Here is a 15441-nt window from a genome sequence, read left to right as displayed (position 1 = left end):
TTTTGCAAATGCTGACTAAGGAATTACAACTAAGAGATGGGTCATCAATTACCCTTATTTCTGATATGCAAAAGGTTGGTTTTTTCTAACTTTTTTAGTACTATTATGTGAAACTGTCAATGAGTTATGATGTGTGATTGTTGTGTCTTATGCAGGGATTGATTAAAGCTGTTAAAGAAATTCTTCCAGGTGCTGAACATAGGTGGTGTGCTAGGCATATTTGGGCTAACTGGTCCAAGAAATGGGGTGGAGGACACTTGCAAAAACAGTTTTGGATATGTGCATGGAGTACTTATGAAGAAGAATTCATTGATAATTTGAAGAAGATTGGGGAAACAAGCAAGAAAGCTGCAGAAGATCTGGTTTGGTACCCCCCACACAACTGGAGCAGAGCATTCTTTAGCAATAGATCCAAATCAATGATGGTAGACAACAACATCACTGAGTGTTTCAACTCATGGATAAAGGAAGCAAGGTACAAACCTATAGTGAGCATGCTTGAGGATATCAGAATTAAGGTTATGGAGAGAATAGCTAGTAAGAAGAGTCAGAGCAGTACATGGTTCAATGACTGGAGTCCTGCAAGTATGCAAAAGTTCCATGACTATAAAGACATGTCTTTAGGATGCAAGGCAGTCTGGAATGGTGATCATGGGTTTGAGATTGGGGAAGGTGATGACAAGCATACAGTCTTCATAGATAAGAAGTTATGCACTTGTAGGGTTTGGGATGTGTCTGGCATTCCATGCCCACATGCAATTTGTGCAATCACACATCTAGGCATGGAGCCTCTGGATCACATCTCAGGGTACTACCATAGGGCCCAATATGATGCTACCTACAGTTTCACCATTCAACCAGTGCCTGGGAAAAAGTTCATGAAATGTGATCAATACCTGCCTATGGATGCACCAGAAGTGAAAAAACAGCCTGGTAGACCAAGGAAGAAGCGCATCAGAAATGTTAATGAGCCAAATCCAACATCTGGGAGTGGGAAACTGGCAAGAAAGGGGCAGAAGCAGAGATGCAGACATTGTCAAGAAGCAGGACATAACAAAGCCTCATGCAAAAAAAAGGTACTACTAAGGTTGTTTTTGTAATAAGTTCTTTATTGGTGGTTCAGTAATGTATGATCATAACATATTGCTTATTTTATTGTAGGGGAAACAAGGACAAACATCACAGGCAGGATTGCAGCAGTCTCAAACAGCAAGTTCCTATGCTGAACCTCTGTCTCCTGAAACCGACAATGCTGAGCCTATGTCTCCTGAAGCCCAATCTCCTGAACCATTGTCTCAAGCTTCACAGCTCACTCAAGCATCTCATCCAACTCAATCCAGTCAACCTACCCAATCAAGTCAACCTAGCAGGAGAAGTTATAATTTCAGAAGGCCTAAGGTTGGAGCTGGAATCAGTTATGATCCAGTTTCAGGGGACACCATTTTACATGTAAGTTATTTGATATTTGTACTTTGTTCTATGTTTGATATTCTGTATGGTGTGACAATGTTGTAATGTGTAATGTTTAACTTTCTTAACAGCCTGGTATGTTAGGGGAACAACATATTGCTGCTGGGAGTTCAATGGCTGCTGATCCAAATGTCAGATTCTCCATACCAAATGAGACTGACATAATAAAGGATAGAGTGTCAAGGTTGAAGTCCAGTAGCAATGACAGTGAAGCTTCAAGAAAAATTGGTTTCAAGGGAAGTGGATCTGATGTTAAGTATCCAGAGAATCTCCCTTTCAAGCCAAGAGGGGGGTTAAAGTGGAAAGGACTTGCTGCAGTCACTAGATCACAGTTAGAAAGACAAAAGAATGATGCTGTTGCAATGAATACAAGGAAGAGGGGAAAAAAAGACTAGTGGTTTATGCTTGTACATTTAGTGCATAATTTTGTTTTTGAAATTTCCTTAGGAGTTGTTTTAGTATTCATGGCTTTAAACAATGCCTGGTTTGGTTGCCTAGCAGTTCCTTAGGAAATTTTTTTGCCAGCACAGCTTTAAACATTGCCTAAGTTGGTGCTTAGATCATGTTACTGTTTTTTGGATGTTCATGATGAACTTGTAATGGCTTTAAACATTGCCATAAGTTATATTTTGTTAATGCAAGTTTTAGTTGTTGGAAGTTTTAGTTATATTTTGTTACAGACAGTTTTTCTTATTTACAGTAGTTTAGTTTTTATGCAAGTTTTTGTTATTTACAGTTTTGAATGGAATGAGTTTGACTTAGTGCATCATAAATTGCACTAAAACAATGTATCATAAACTATTAATTGGATCATAAATTGCTCATATTGCTATTGCTCATATTGCTCATAAACTGATAATAACATTACAGCCATTGTCTCAAACTTACAAATTATTCATAAACTTACTAATCCTAAACTTAGAGAAATCTGTTATATAGCCATCATTACATAACCATACATACAACAACCAACCATGAGATAGCAGCAATAGTGTATGCAATCTTCATTTTCTTCCTTGCAGAAATCACCTCAACATTTCTTCTTTCCTCTGCAATCTTCAAACTCCTGATTTCATTCGCCAGTGAGTCAACTTCATCACTCCAAGTATAAAAATTATTATTCATGATAGCTTCTTCAGACCTTCGGGGAATGAGACCGTTGATTACAGTTTTGGCTCTATCACTCATAGGCTCCTCAAACCACTCGAAAAAATCACAGCCACCACCTCTCTAACAAAAATTAAAAACCCTAAATTCAGTAGCTGCAATTCAAGAATAAACAAACAAACCCAAAACAAAGTGGAAATACCTATACCTTATAACTTCGACATCCATAGAACCTTCGCCCAGGATTTTTTTCAGTCCATGAAGTATAAACTCGAGCAATTGGGTTTGAATAGCATCTACAGTACCGGTCACCACCATCGTATTCGTACACCTCTTCGTCAGTTCTTTGCCGATTCCTGATGGACGATGATGAAGTTGAGTAAACCATTTTTTCTGTTTGTGAAATAAGAAGAAAAACTGAATTTAGGTTTAGATTTGGGGGAAAATGAAGAAGAAGAAGTTAAGTGATTTATTTTGGGGATGATTTAAGGGGTTCGATCCACGTCAGCAGACGTTTGGCCAGAGGGGTTAGTCCATGTCAGCAGCGAGGTTAACACGCTGGCAAAAAGAGACGGTTAACGAAACGGAGTTAGCGTGAAGGGGAAAAGTGATACGTTTTCAAAACGTCAGGGGCCTACTTGCACCTTTCCAAACGTTGAGGGCCTACTTGACCCATAGGGCAAACGTTAGGGGTGTATCTGACCCTTTTCCCTTTATAATAGCACGTACTTTTTGATTATTTTGTGGATTATTAGCACTTTTTCTTTTGAAAGTTGGACTTTTATCGTGACTATTATTGATGGATATATAATCATGTGCAATACATGTAAACTATTAATTTCCTCACCTAAGGTTAAAGGCAGAAATGGTAAGACACAAGATTTACACAACACTATCTTCTTCTTCTTCTCATCATCTCCTACTTTTTTTATTCTTACCTTATTTGATTCCATTATCAATTTCTCAAGACATTGGTTATGGCTACACAATTGACTCTGTCAATATTAGTCTCCCCGACAAGACTTTGAAAGCTGATCTTACCCTTATCAACAACTCCTCCGTTTATGGACCCGACATTCAAACTCTCACTCTTTTAGCCAGGTAATAACAAATGTTGTCTGCACCAAAACTTGTCTGAATCTTGTGTTGTGCTGTGTTAACCTAATTGTTTGGAGCTATGAATGTTTTTCATGCAGCTTTGAGAAAAAAGAACGTCTCAGAATCAGAATTACAGATTCACAAACTCAAAGATGGGAAATCCCACAAGATATCATTCCCCGGTCAACACATTCCGGCCGAGAATCTCCGGTTAGCCACCGCGCTTTGTTGGAAAACAAGGTCCTCTCCAGCCCCACATCAGACCTTGTTTTTACCCTACAAAGCACCACCCCGTTTGGCTTCACCGTATCCCGGAAATCCAATGGCGACGTACTCTTCGATACGACGCCTGACACGTCAGATTCCGGTACATTCTTGGTGTTCAAGGATCAGTATATACAGCTCTCCTCTTCACTTCCTAAAGATAGGTCTAATCTTTACGGTATTGGAGAACATACAAAGAGGTCCTTCAAATTAATGACTAATCAGACATTGACTCTATGGAATGCGGACATAGGAAGTGCAATTCAAGATGTTAATCTTTATGGTTCCCACCCATTTTTCTTGGACGTCCGGTCACCGTCGACGGACGGGAGGGTTCCGGCGGGGAGTAGTCACGGTGTATTGGTGCTGAATAGTAATGGAATGGATGTGGTATACAGTGGAGATAGAATAAGTTATAAGATAATTGGTGGTATGATTGATTTGTATATATTTGGTGGTCCATCTCCGGATAGGGTTATTCAGCAGTACACTGAGCTGATTGGTCGGCCTGCGCCTATGCCTTATTGGTCTTTTGGTAAGTCTCCTATTGTCATTGTATGTATTTATTATTTTTGTTGACCACTTGGTTGGTACCACATGGACAATTTATAGTAATAATATTGCAATTGCGTATGCAAATGAAATTCTGATAAATTAAAGATATGTCTTCTTTAATAAAGTTCAAGATTGATATCTTGGGCATATCATGATCTGTATTATTAATGCATATAATATCAATGATTGAAAATCTGGAAATTTAAATTTCATAAATTAATATTATCTAACTTAGTTATATGTAATATAATTTGATTCAGATGTAGGTGAACATTTAAATATGCACTACTATATATATAAAAGATTTCAAACAAGAACGGTAATGATGTTAAAGCATGTTGTTATTTCATATTTGTTGCAATAACTTTAAATCTACCATATTATCACAATGTAGGTCATTTTAATAATTTTATGTTAAATTAGAAAAATTATTAATTTTTTGTCACATTTGGCGACTCTATTTTTTTATATATGATACTAAATTGATATTGTCTTTACTAACGATCGATATTGTAAGAATTGAATACGATTAGAATGATTCAACCAATTTAACTATAAAATGAGAGTTGTTTTGGCCGTGTTTTTCCCGAATAAAAATCAAATTTATTGCTTTTTAATTTATTTTCTTTTTTCTAGTTCAGGTTTCCATCAATGTCGATATGGATACAAGAATATTTCAGATGTAAAATCAGTGGTTGCTAGCTATGCAAAAGCAGGGATCCCACTGGAAGTGATGTGGACAGATATTGATTACATGGATGCTTATAAGGATTTCACTTTTGATCCCATTAATTTTCCTGCAGATCAAATGAAACAATTTGTTGACAATCTTCATCTCAATGGTCAAAAATACATCGTCATTATTGATCCTGGTAAGTACTCAAATCAACTTTTCAATTTATGCATTAAATAAGTTAATGGACTCCAATTGAAGGCTTGGTAGAAATGATCATGGGCCGGGCCTGTGTGGGTTTAGGTCAGGCTCAATCAGGCCTTATTCTTGCACGTACAACCTCAAGCCCAGTCCATGACCACTTTATATCTATTTTTCATTATCCAAATTTAGTTGATAAACTGAATTTATACGGATTCGACCTGGCTTCTTCGGAACTATATAAAATTGTGACAAAAGGTGCAGATTGGCCCTGTAATCGGAGTTCATAAATATTTAGACCCTTGAGGTGGACAATGGCTCACTTAAGCCTTTATGGTCATAAAAAATGGTACAAAAAGGACCGTACAGTTAACTATGTTAAAAAAAATCGGATAAGCCCATGTGTTTAAAAATTAGAATACTTAACCCCTTATTGTCTAAAATGAGTCCAATTTTTCAAAATTTTAAAATTTATTTTATCATTAAAAAAGTATTCAAAGTTATTTAGTATATTGCTTATTTATACAATCTTTAGAAATTGTTATTATTTTTTAATAAAATTTTTGTTTAATTACACCAAAATATTGTAATAAATTTTAGTTTTATTATAATTAAATTAAATATCATATTGAGTAATTATAATAAATAATTAATAGAAAATCAAATAAATATTTAAAATAATTATTGTAATAACTTAGTATAATTACTATTTAATTACGCTAATGAATTATTCACGTAGTATAATTAAAAATAATTTCTATTAACTAAATTAAAATTACTATTTTACTTAGTATAATTAATTTTTATTTAGCTTTATTAAACAAAAGATAATGCTAAATAATTAAAATAATTATTTTGTGTAAATGAAAAATTATACTATGTAACTATATATTTTTTATCAATAAAATACAAAAAAATATTCAAACAAATAAAACTTCTAAATATTAATATAAAATTTATGAATATAATAAATTTTTTGAATATTAAATAAGACACATCAAATTAAAAATTAGCTATTAGTTAATTGAACTGAAAAAAATAAGCATTAATTTAAAATAAATTTATAGTAATTAAAATAATTATATTCAATTCAAATAAACATTTTATATTAAAAAGTTGATTTCATTTTCTATAAGGGGTTAAACGTTCTAATATTTGGTCACAGGAGCATATCTGAACTTTTTACTTTAAATAAATAGATTTTTTAACAAAGTTAAGGTATGGTACTTTTGTACCATTTTTTATGACCATAGAAGTTTAAATGAGCCAATGGGTATCTCAGGGGTTTAAATATTTATAAACTCCAACATTAAGGGTCAATCTACATCTTTTGTCTAAACTTTTGTCTCGTACAAAAAAAAAACTAAATCTAATACGAGTCTAGCGTCAGACAGACCTTAGACCCAAGCTGGGAGTGCTTGCTATCAACGGGTGAACAAGCGGTTAGTTTGAACAAAAACAAATCAATTTAACTAAAACCGAATTGTGTTATTTTTTTATTTGAATATATAGCATTATTAGTTTTAACTAAAACTGATTTAAACAAATTCTCTTTTATTTTATAAATAACAATGAACTAACCAAATTAGTCAGCTAAATCCATAAAAAAAAAAATACTAATAATTTTAAATGCAAGTGAGGCTTAACACAGTTGGCTAAACTCTTTCATAGCATTTTACAGCTTGCAGGTTCAACTGCGGCCTATGCTATTTGTTGTTTTGACTGAATTAAAATTCCTAACACCTAACCTCTAATAGCTAATATATATTTCAATTAATCAAACTAAAGCAAAGTAGATCAACCAACTCAATTTAAAATATTAAGTAAATTTGGTATGGACCACATTTTTCGAATTTTTCACCGTATGCAAACCAACCAAATGAACCAAAATCCTGAGTTAAACTTAATCAAAACAGATCAATTAAATCAGCTAATTCGGTTAACCTGAAGTTTACTCACCTATCCATATTCATACACAACTCTATGGTTCTGATTCAAGACTTGACAACCCTGAAAACGAATCCAATTATCAATTGAGCTACATACATATTTAGTTAGTAACAGTGCTTCAAATTCTTGACAGGAATCAGTGTCAACGAAAGCTACGGAACCTACACAAGAGGACTCAAAGCCGACATTTTCATCAAAAGAGACGGCGTTCCTTACTTAGGAGAAGTATGGCCAGGACCTGTTTATTTCCCTGATTTCCTACACCCCGACACGAAAACCTTCTGGAAAGACGAAATCGAAAGGTTCACAGGAATAGTTCCCGTAGACGGGCTTTGGATCGACATGAACGAGCTTTCAAACTTCATAACTTCACCACCAACTCCGTCTTCCACCCTAGACGATCCGCCTTACAAGATCAACAACGCAGGAGTTGAGAGACCAATAAATAATAAGACAACACCAGCATCGTGTCTGCATTATGGGAATATTACGGAGTATGATGTTCATAATTTGTACGGGCTGTTAGAAGCTAGGGCAACTCATGATGCTTTAAAAGATGTGACGGGGAAGAGGCCGTTTGTGCTGAGTAGATCGACGTTTGTAAGTTCCGGAAAGTGGACGGCTCACTGGACTGGAGATATTGCATCTACGTGGGTGGATTTGGCTAATACTGTTCCGACGATGTTGAGTTTTGGTTTGTTTGGGATACCTATGGTTGGTGCTGATATTTGTGGGTTTTCTGGGAATACCACCGAAGAACTATGCCTTCGCTGGATTCAGGTACGTAGTCATACCTAGTAGTACAATTTTTTTAGATAAAAATTAGGGTCATTAGCCAAAATGGTACCCAACCTTTGCACCTTATATCAAAATGGTACCCAACCTTCTAATGTGTGTTTTAAAATGGTTTTTTTAACATTTTTCGGCCACTTTTGATGACGTGACAACTGAAAAATTGATTTTTTTATTGATATAAAATAAGAGTTCGTTTTAATCTTTTAAATTATATAAAATGTTATTTGTCATGTGATGTAGTAAAAATATAAAAAAATTACTTTTCCGATTGCCATGTCATTAAAAGTTGCCAGAAATTATTAAAAAACCATTTTGAAACAAACGTTAGAAGGTTTGGTACCATTTTGATACAAATTAAAGGTTGGGTACCATTTTTATATAAGGGATAAAGGTTGGATACCATTTTAGCTAATAACCCATAAAATTAAGTTGATGATAAGACAATATGGTAGCACCATTATATTTTAAGAAAATACAACTATGAAAGATGGCAAGTTAAATCGTGACCAATGTGACAACTGACGTCACAACATATTTTACCAGGGCGCCATGTCAAATTAAAAAGTGACAAGATACTTGAAAATAAAATTGAATTGTTGATACTAATTGAATTTTGTTATCAAATTGAAATATAGAATAAAGTTTCGGAACACTACTTTAAACCCAAATATTTATAAATTCATGCACAATATATTCTCAAATTACTATTAAACATAATCTTCTTCTTTTGCAGCTTGGTGCCTTTTATCCATTTGCAAGAGATCATTCGGACAAATACAGCATTCGTCAAGAGCTTTATCTTTGGGATTCAGTAGCTAAATCCGCCAGAGAAGTTCTAGGTCTCCGATACCGACTCCTTCCATACTTTTACACATTAATGTATGAAGCTCATATCAAAGGAACACCAATAGCAAGGCCTCTTTACTTCTCATTTCCTCAAGATACCAACACATACGACATCAGTTTTCAATTCTTAATCGGAAACTGCGTATTGGTCTCACCGGTGCTCGAGGAAGGCAAATCGTCAGTTGAAGCATACTTTCCGAAAGGAAACTGGTTTAGTCTCTTTAATTACTCCGACTCAATACGGTCAAGCTCAGGAGAGTGTGTAACTCTTGATACACCAGCTGATAAGACTAACGTGCATGTCAAGGAAGGTCACATTCTGGCGATGCAAGGGGAGGGAATGACTACACAAGATGCTCGAATGACCCCGTTCGAGCTAGTGGTGGTTGTGAGCGGAAATGGAAGTATTAGTACGGGTGAATTGTTTTTGGATGACGGGGAGGAAGTGGAGATGGGAGGAAGTGGAGGGAGATGGAGTTTTCTCCGATTTTCGGGTGGAAGGAATGGGAGTCAGACTCTTTTTGTTTCGTCTGAAATTCAGAATGGAGGATTTGCTTTGAGTCAGAAATGGGTCATTAACAAAGTGAGTTTTGTAGGGTTGGAAAATGCTCAGAAACTGAAAGCAGATCGGGTTCGAATCAGAAAGGGATATAAATTGAACGGAAGTCGCCCTGTAACAAAGACGAGCTTGGATGACAATGGACAGTTTATAAATGTTGAAACTTCAGGACTATCAATTCTTATAGGAGCAGAGTTCAGTTTGGAGCTGAACCTCGTTGAATTGTGAATCGTGATAATGTAAACATTATGCAGGCTGATGGGTTTGGTTTCAATTGCTTGTTAGCAACTTGAGCAAACTAATAATCAAATATAGGATAGACTATTCGTGAATCAGATTTACAATAATACGCAAATAATTGAAGCATTGAGCTAAGAGTTGTTTACCAATTTTTTTTTTGGATAAATGATTATTATATTAGCTCAACCATGTCCGGTAAGGCCTATGCCTAGGGCCACATATTCTAAGGGGCCCCATATTTTTATGGGGTCCATAGAAAAAATTAGTGACTACTATTGGGCGCCCAAAATTACTATCCACCGCCCAACTTTTTACCAAGATACCCCTAAGCTATTTTCAGTTTTTAAAAAAAAAAACTCAATCCTCTCAACTCAACTAAAAACAACGAATATCCGAGCGGATTTATAATAAAAATGTTAGAATCGACTAAAGATAGGTAACAAAAATTTCTAATAATTAATCGGTTTTTAATTTTTTCGTTTTTTAATTTTTTTAATTTTTTATAATTTTTTTTAATGGGTCATCGCCCTGAGATGGCGATGGTGCCCATTACCATGAGATGGCAATGGCCTTTTGGGCTATCGCCGTTTTTTGGCAATAGCCCAAAGAGGGACAATTGCCCTTCTGGACTATTGCCCTGAGATGGCGATGGTCCATTGGGCCATCGCCACCTCAGGGCGATGTCCATTAGGCCATCGCCTTCTCAGGGCGATGGCCCATTAAAAAAAATTAAAAAATTTAAAACGAAAAAATTAAAAACCGATTAATTATTAGAAGTTTTCATTCTCTATCTTTAGTCCATTCTAACATTTTTATTATAAATCCACTCGGATATTCGTTGGGGTTTTAGTTGAGTTGAGAGTATTGAGTTTTTTTTTTAAACTGAAAATGGTTTAGGGGTATCTTGGTAAAAAGCTGGACGGTGGATAGTAATTTTAGACGGCGAATAGTAAAACCCAAAAATTATTATGCTATTAAATATCTAAAAAATACATGTTTATTGTTATTTTTGATGAGAGATGTTCTAATATTTATTATAAAATTAATTAAACTCTTTAATAACTAGAAAAATAAACTCTAAGGGACTCATATTTTATATGAGGCCCTAAAATTCTATATATATTTATATTGATTCTTTTAATAAATTGATTTTTAAATTTTTATTTTAAAATTAATTAAACTCTCTAATACTAATACCAAAAAAATCACAAATAATTTATATGTTTTAAATCGTTTAAGTTCAATTTTTATGCCTTTATCTTTCGAATAACAAAATTACACAAAATATACCTTTTTTATATTATTTTTACAAAAATACATTTTTTAAAAGTTAAAAATTTTACCAAAAATCTACCAACAATCTACTAAAAATCTACCAATAATTTAACAAAGTATATTTTTTGTAAAAAAATTAAATGAAAGGAAAGTAGATTTTTGTGAAAAAAGTAAAACAAGGGTATATTTTAGAACAATTCGATAAAAATTGACATTCTTATAAGGAGTCTTAGAAAAATCGCCTAGGGCCTCATATCTTTTAAGGCCGGCCCTGAGCTCAACTATAAATAGTGGAAAATAAAAATCTTTACTAAAAAGACAGACTACAAGAAATTATATAAAAAAATTCCTATAAATATCATTAGCCGAATAATTAAAACCCTTATTGTTGTTCTTGTTGTAGAAGATGACCGTCTTGCAAATAGTAGAATACACGAAAGAGTTTATCTCCATAGAAAAATCTTGGCTAAAAACTCTCCTGTTCCGTTCCATTGCTCCCTGATTAAGAAGAGCCATATTGTTTGCCAAAGCGAGCGATAACGCTTCCTTGAAAAATTGCTCCAAACGTTGAAGAAATGATGAATAGAAAATGGGGCTGCCCACTACAGGTTGCATAAATTCAGAACGTAATTCTAAGTATTCCACGCAAAACGATAGTGAAGAGTAATGTGAATGCTCGTTTCTTCCTTAAAGGAACTCCTCTACGCAACAACATGACATTTGAGGCAATCCTATCTCTTGTCAATAACCACATGAAAAAAATTAAATCGAGGAGGCTACTTAAATTTCCAAACTCTGTCGAATAAATCCTGCAGACGAGCAGAAGAATATCGTAATGAATTAAAGCCGGCTGGAGTATAAGTTTTTCCTTGCCAAATAAACTGATCGGATATGACAGTAAGCTAGTAAACTGAGATAATGTTGTGTAAAGCATTGAGTTGTGCTTGCTCTCCAATCCAAAATCTGCGATGCCAAGAAAAAGAGAAGGACTATCGCTCTGCATCAAACAGCACGACAACAGTAGAATGTTTATCTTTGCTAAGGGAGAATAAATCTGGAAAAAGGAGGTTCAGAGCTTGACTATCAATCTATTTATCTTGCCAAAATCTTGTTAACAAACCAGCACCTGTAAATATGAGATGTGAGCTAAAGGAATTCCAAACTTGTTGATCTTTAACACAGACCAACTGAATACCCTTCTATAAATGTCGACGAACATCAATATCTTCTTAGTCAAACCAATTAAACAAGCCCGAGCTACAAGAAATAACAACAAACCATAGAGAACGTTTATCGCAATTTATAAACTTCCAATCCACTTTAAAACCAAACTTGCAAATTGGCCCATAAACTTCTAAGACATTGCAATTGGTCCAATTTATGGAGTTAGATTACAATCTCTTTGGATTTTATGGGATATTTATGCCTAATTATATTTTAATTCTCCAAATTTGCAGCATTGCACTGATTACGTCTGCTTGGATTCCAACAAGAAAATCTGTAACTCGTCACCTGTACAGATTTCTCTGAAAATCATCATTGGACGCTTCAATTCCTTATCACTTTTTACCTGTCCGGAAAATAGGTGTCTACAACGAGTCAAGAGAAAAATCCACTTTTGAAGGCGGCTTGAATAAATTCTTGTAGAAGAGTTGAACATGAAGTTAGATAGCCTCTAGAGTGGTATGGCACTAGGTGTCATCTGCCAGTTGATGTGGTTGGAATATGGACTCGGTCAAAACACAAAGGTTCTTCATCTCGTCGATATAGATTCGAACAAAGGATCACTTTACCCCCTGAACTTGGCACAAAGTATCAAAAACGTCAAAATTAGCAAAATAGGATCACTTTTACCCTGAATTTGTCAAATTTGGTACAACCCCCCCCCCCCCCCCCCCTCTCCCCACTCTCACATAAGAGAGTGAGACACAATATCTGGTTTTAGGGGTTTTTTTTTCCTAGGTGGTTTTTGATGGTAAAATATTTAAAAAATCATCCTAATTTTTTTTAACATTATATAAATTAGTCCATAATAATTAAAAAAATATAATTTAATTTTAAAACCTTACATATAAAAATTATATTAACTAAAAACATAAAGAACCTTTTTGTACTTTTTACAAAACAATTTCAATTTTTTTCAATTTCTGATGAGCAGCTGCCGGAAATCTTTTCCGGAAGTTGCTCAGTTCGTCTCACAGAGACGAAGCTAATTCGTCTCAGTGAGACGAACTTGGGTTCGTCTCACAGAAACAAACTGAACCCAGATCTGGGTTCGTCTTTGACAGACAAACTCAGCAGCTCTGATGGTGTTTGGGCGGTGGCCGGTGGTGTTTTGGGCGGTGGTTGATGGGTTGTAGGTGTTGGTTGGTGGAGGAAGAAGGATAGTGGCGGTGGTGGTGTAAAAAAAACAGATTGATTTATCGTTTTTAAAATTTAAATTGAATATTTAATTAAATTAGATTAATTAGAGTTAAATATTTAATTAGATTAAGTTAATTAGAGTTAATTATTTTAAATTTAGAATCTCACTCTACAATTAAGGTGCCACATCAGCATAGGGGTATTTTTGAACTGGTTTTGTCAAGTTCAGGGTAAAAGTGATCCGGTTTTGCTAATTTTGACGTTTTAGATACTTTACGCCAAATTCGGGGGGTAAAGTGATCCTTAGTTCATATAGATTCACTGGTTCAAATGGAAGTCAATTCCGAGTTCGGATAAGCTCGGAATCCCTTCTGGAAATTATTGTCCCTAGCGGACCTGGGCTTCGAAGCGTAGATGACGTGGCAGATTGTAATTTTGGGCTTATGAGCCCGATCTAAACTGTGTTTAACCCATCATCGTATACAGTAAAATTACAACTATGTGGGCTCAAACGAGGCCCAATTCTGAGCTCAAACGAGCCCTGAAACACGAAAATAAGGTCGGATCGGGTCTGGAAGGATCTGGAATTGATTCTGGAGGAGGTAAGTGACAGGATCGGGGCTCCACTTATAGTCCCAGCGGCGGCACTGTGCAGCCGCCGCCGATAGTGTGTTCCAGCGGCGGCGGCGGCTCTCCAGCGTAGGAACGTTAGTTCGTCGTTTCAGCTCTGGAAACATACAAAATAGCTCAAAACATACAAGAAACATTCTAACACATACTGGAATTGAATTTTGATAAATAAACGTGCATTAATCGTCCTAAAACATACTTTTCTAGACTGATTTTGAATCAAAGATGTTAAGAACATCAAAAACACATAATTATGGTAATCGTGACAATTTGATTCTAACATACAACCTACGCACCAGAATTGAATAGATTTTGAATATATGTCATAAAACATGATAGAACAACCCTAAACATACTCCTAAACAGTTTTTCATGGTAATTATAGCAAAAGCATGGCAAAAGAAGTCTATGGCAGTTTTATAGCAAACGGTCAAATAAGCTTACATGCATCTTAATACATCAAATTTCAGCAATTATGATTAGCATGACGTAAAAAGTGAGAAGGAATGTAATTGGATCCTCAGAAATACCGTTCGGAGTCTTTGACTCGTTTTCTAGTGATTCAGATGTGGAATCCAGCTTCAGATTAGTGCTATGTAGGGCGTCTTTGAGAGATTAAAGCGTATAATATATTTATAATGGTCAGCTTAGGGTAGATCTACCTAGTAATTAAGTTAATTTTAAATTACTATTTACCTAAGGTCAGAGTTTGAATTAAATGGAAAAGAGTGTGAAGTGATAGGCTTAGGATTATCTTTAAATTATCATCTTTATTATTTTTAATTAAAAATTCGTATTGTTAGCTAAGTAAAAAGGTGCTAAAAATTAGTCTGAAAGTATTAAAAATGGCTTTTGGGACATTATGGTTTTGGATATGGTCAATTTAGTCTATCAAACTTGCAAACTAGCCTATAAACTTCTAACATATTGCAATTAGTCCAATTTCTAAACTTAAACTGTAATTTCTTTAGATTTTTATAGACTATTTACGGCTAATTACGTTTTAACCCCTCAAATTCACAACTGTTCACTAATCATGCCTGTTTGGATTCAAACAACTGCGAATTTCTCTATAAATCATCATTTAACGTTTCAGTTCCTTATCACTTTTTACCTGTCCGAAAAATAGATGTTTACAATTGTTTTTCTACTTCATCATAACAATGTTTTTATTCAATAGAGAAAATCTAATTATATCAGTTGTTAGTAGTTAGATGTTAACTTGATCTTAAACTATTTGACCCTACTGATATTCAAAATGGATATCGCATAAAAACAATTGGCTAGCCACTTGGGCATCATGACAATTGAATTAACCAAAGAATCTGTTTACACTTGTGCAATGATTATGGTAGTTAACTTCATTATGGTTAACACTTACTAGTTTATCTAAATTTTACGAAAAATTAGCGTA

At 34.7% G+C, this 15441-nt stretch overlaps 2 protein-coding genes across 2 annotated transcripts; one reads left to right on the top strand and one right to left on the bottom strand.

Moving 5' to 3' along the window:
* Positions 1-2375: 2375 nt before the first annotated feature.
* On the bottom strand, positions 2376-3296 carry LOC126672670 (uncharacterized). Its single transcript, XM_050366624.2, has 2 exons — positions 2786-3296; positions 2376-2700 (listed from the first exon to the last, which is right to left on the bottom strand). Exons 1-2 carry the CDS (start codon positions 2963-2965, stop codon positions 2416-2418), a joined length of 465 nt encoding a protein of 154 aa, XP_050222581.1. The 5' UTR covers positions 2966-3296; the 3' UTR covers positions 2376-2415.
* A 46-nt stretch (positions 3297-3342) lies between these two features.
* Positions 3343-9850, top strand: LOC126673363 (alpha-glucosidase-like). Its single transcript, XM_050367476.2, has 5 exons — positions 3343-3678; positions 3774-4474; positions 5136-5366; positions 7452-8098; positions 8847-9850. Exons 1-5 carry the CDS (start codon positions 3443-3445, stop codon positions 9744-9746), a joined length of 2715 nt encoding a protein of 904 aa, XP_050223433.1. The 5' UTR covers positions 3343-3442; the 3' UTR covers positions 9747-9850.
* The last annotated feature ends 5591 nt before the right edge of the window (positions 9851-15441 follow it).

This window comes from Mercurialis annua, linkage group LG3, assembly GCF_937616625.2.
Source record: "Mercurialis annua linkage group LG3, ddMerAnnu1.2, whole genome shotgun sequence".
Taxonomy (NCBI): domain Eukaryota; kingdom Viridiplantae; phylum Streptophyta; class Magnoliopsida; order Malpighiales; family Euphorbiaceae; genus Mercurialis; species Mercurialis annua.
Note: the sequence above shows the minus strand (reverse complement) of the source record. Positions and strands in the feature narration are given on the sequence as shown.

What these genes read in the sequence shown, in the direction of transcription:
- LOC126672670 (XM_050366624.2), bottom strand. Translation starts at nt 2,965, where the DNA reads ATGGTTTACTCAACTTCATCATCGTCCATCAGGAATCGGCAAAGAACT. An exon ending in ATGGATGTCGAAGTTATAAG is followed by an intron (nt 2,701 to 2,785) that starts GTATAGGTATTT and finishes AATTTTTGTTAG; the next exon opens with AGAGGTGGTGGCTGTGATTT.
- LOC126673363 (XM_050367476.2), top strand. Translation starts at nt 3,443, where the DNA reads ATGGTAAGACACAAGATTTACACAACACTATCTTCTTCTTCTTCTCAT. An exon ending in ACTCTCACTCTTTTAGCCAG is followed by an intron (nt 3,679 to 3,773) that starts GTAATAACAAAT and finishes TTTTTCATGCAG; the next exon opens with CTTTGAGAAAAAAGAACGTC. An exon ending in TATGCCTTATTGGTCTTTTG is followed by an intron (nt 4,475 to 5,135) that starts GTAAGTCTCCTA and finishes TTTCTAGTTCAG; the next exon opens with GTTTCCATCAATGTCGATAT.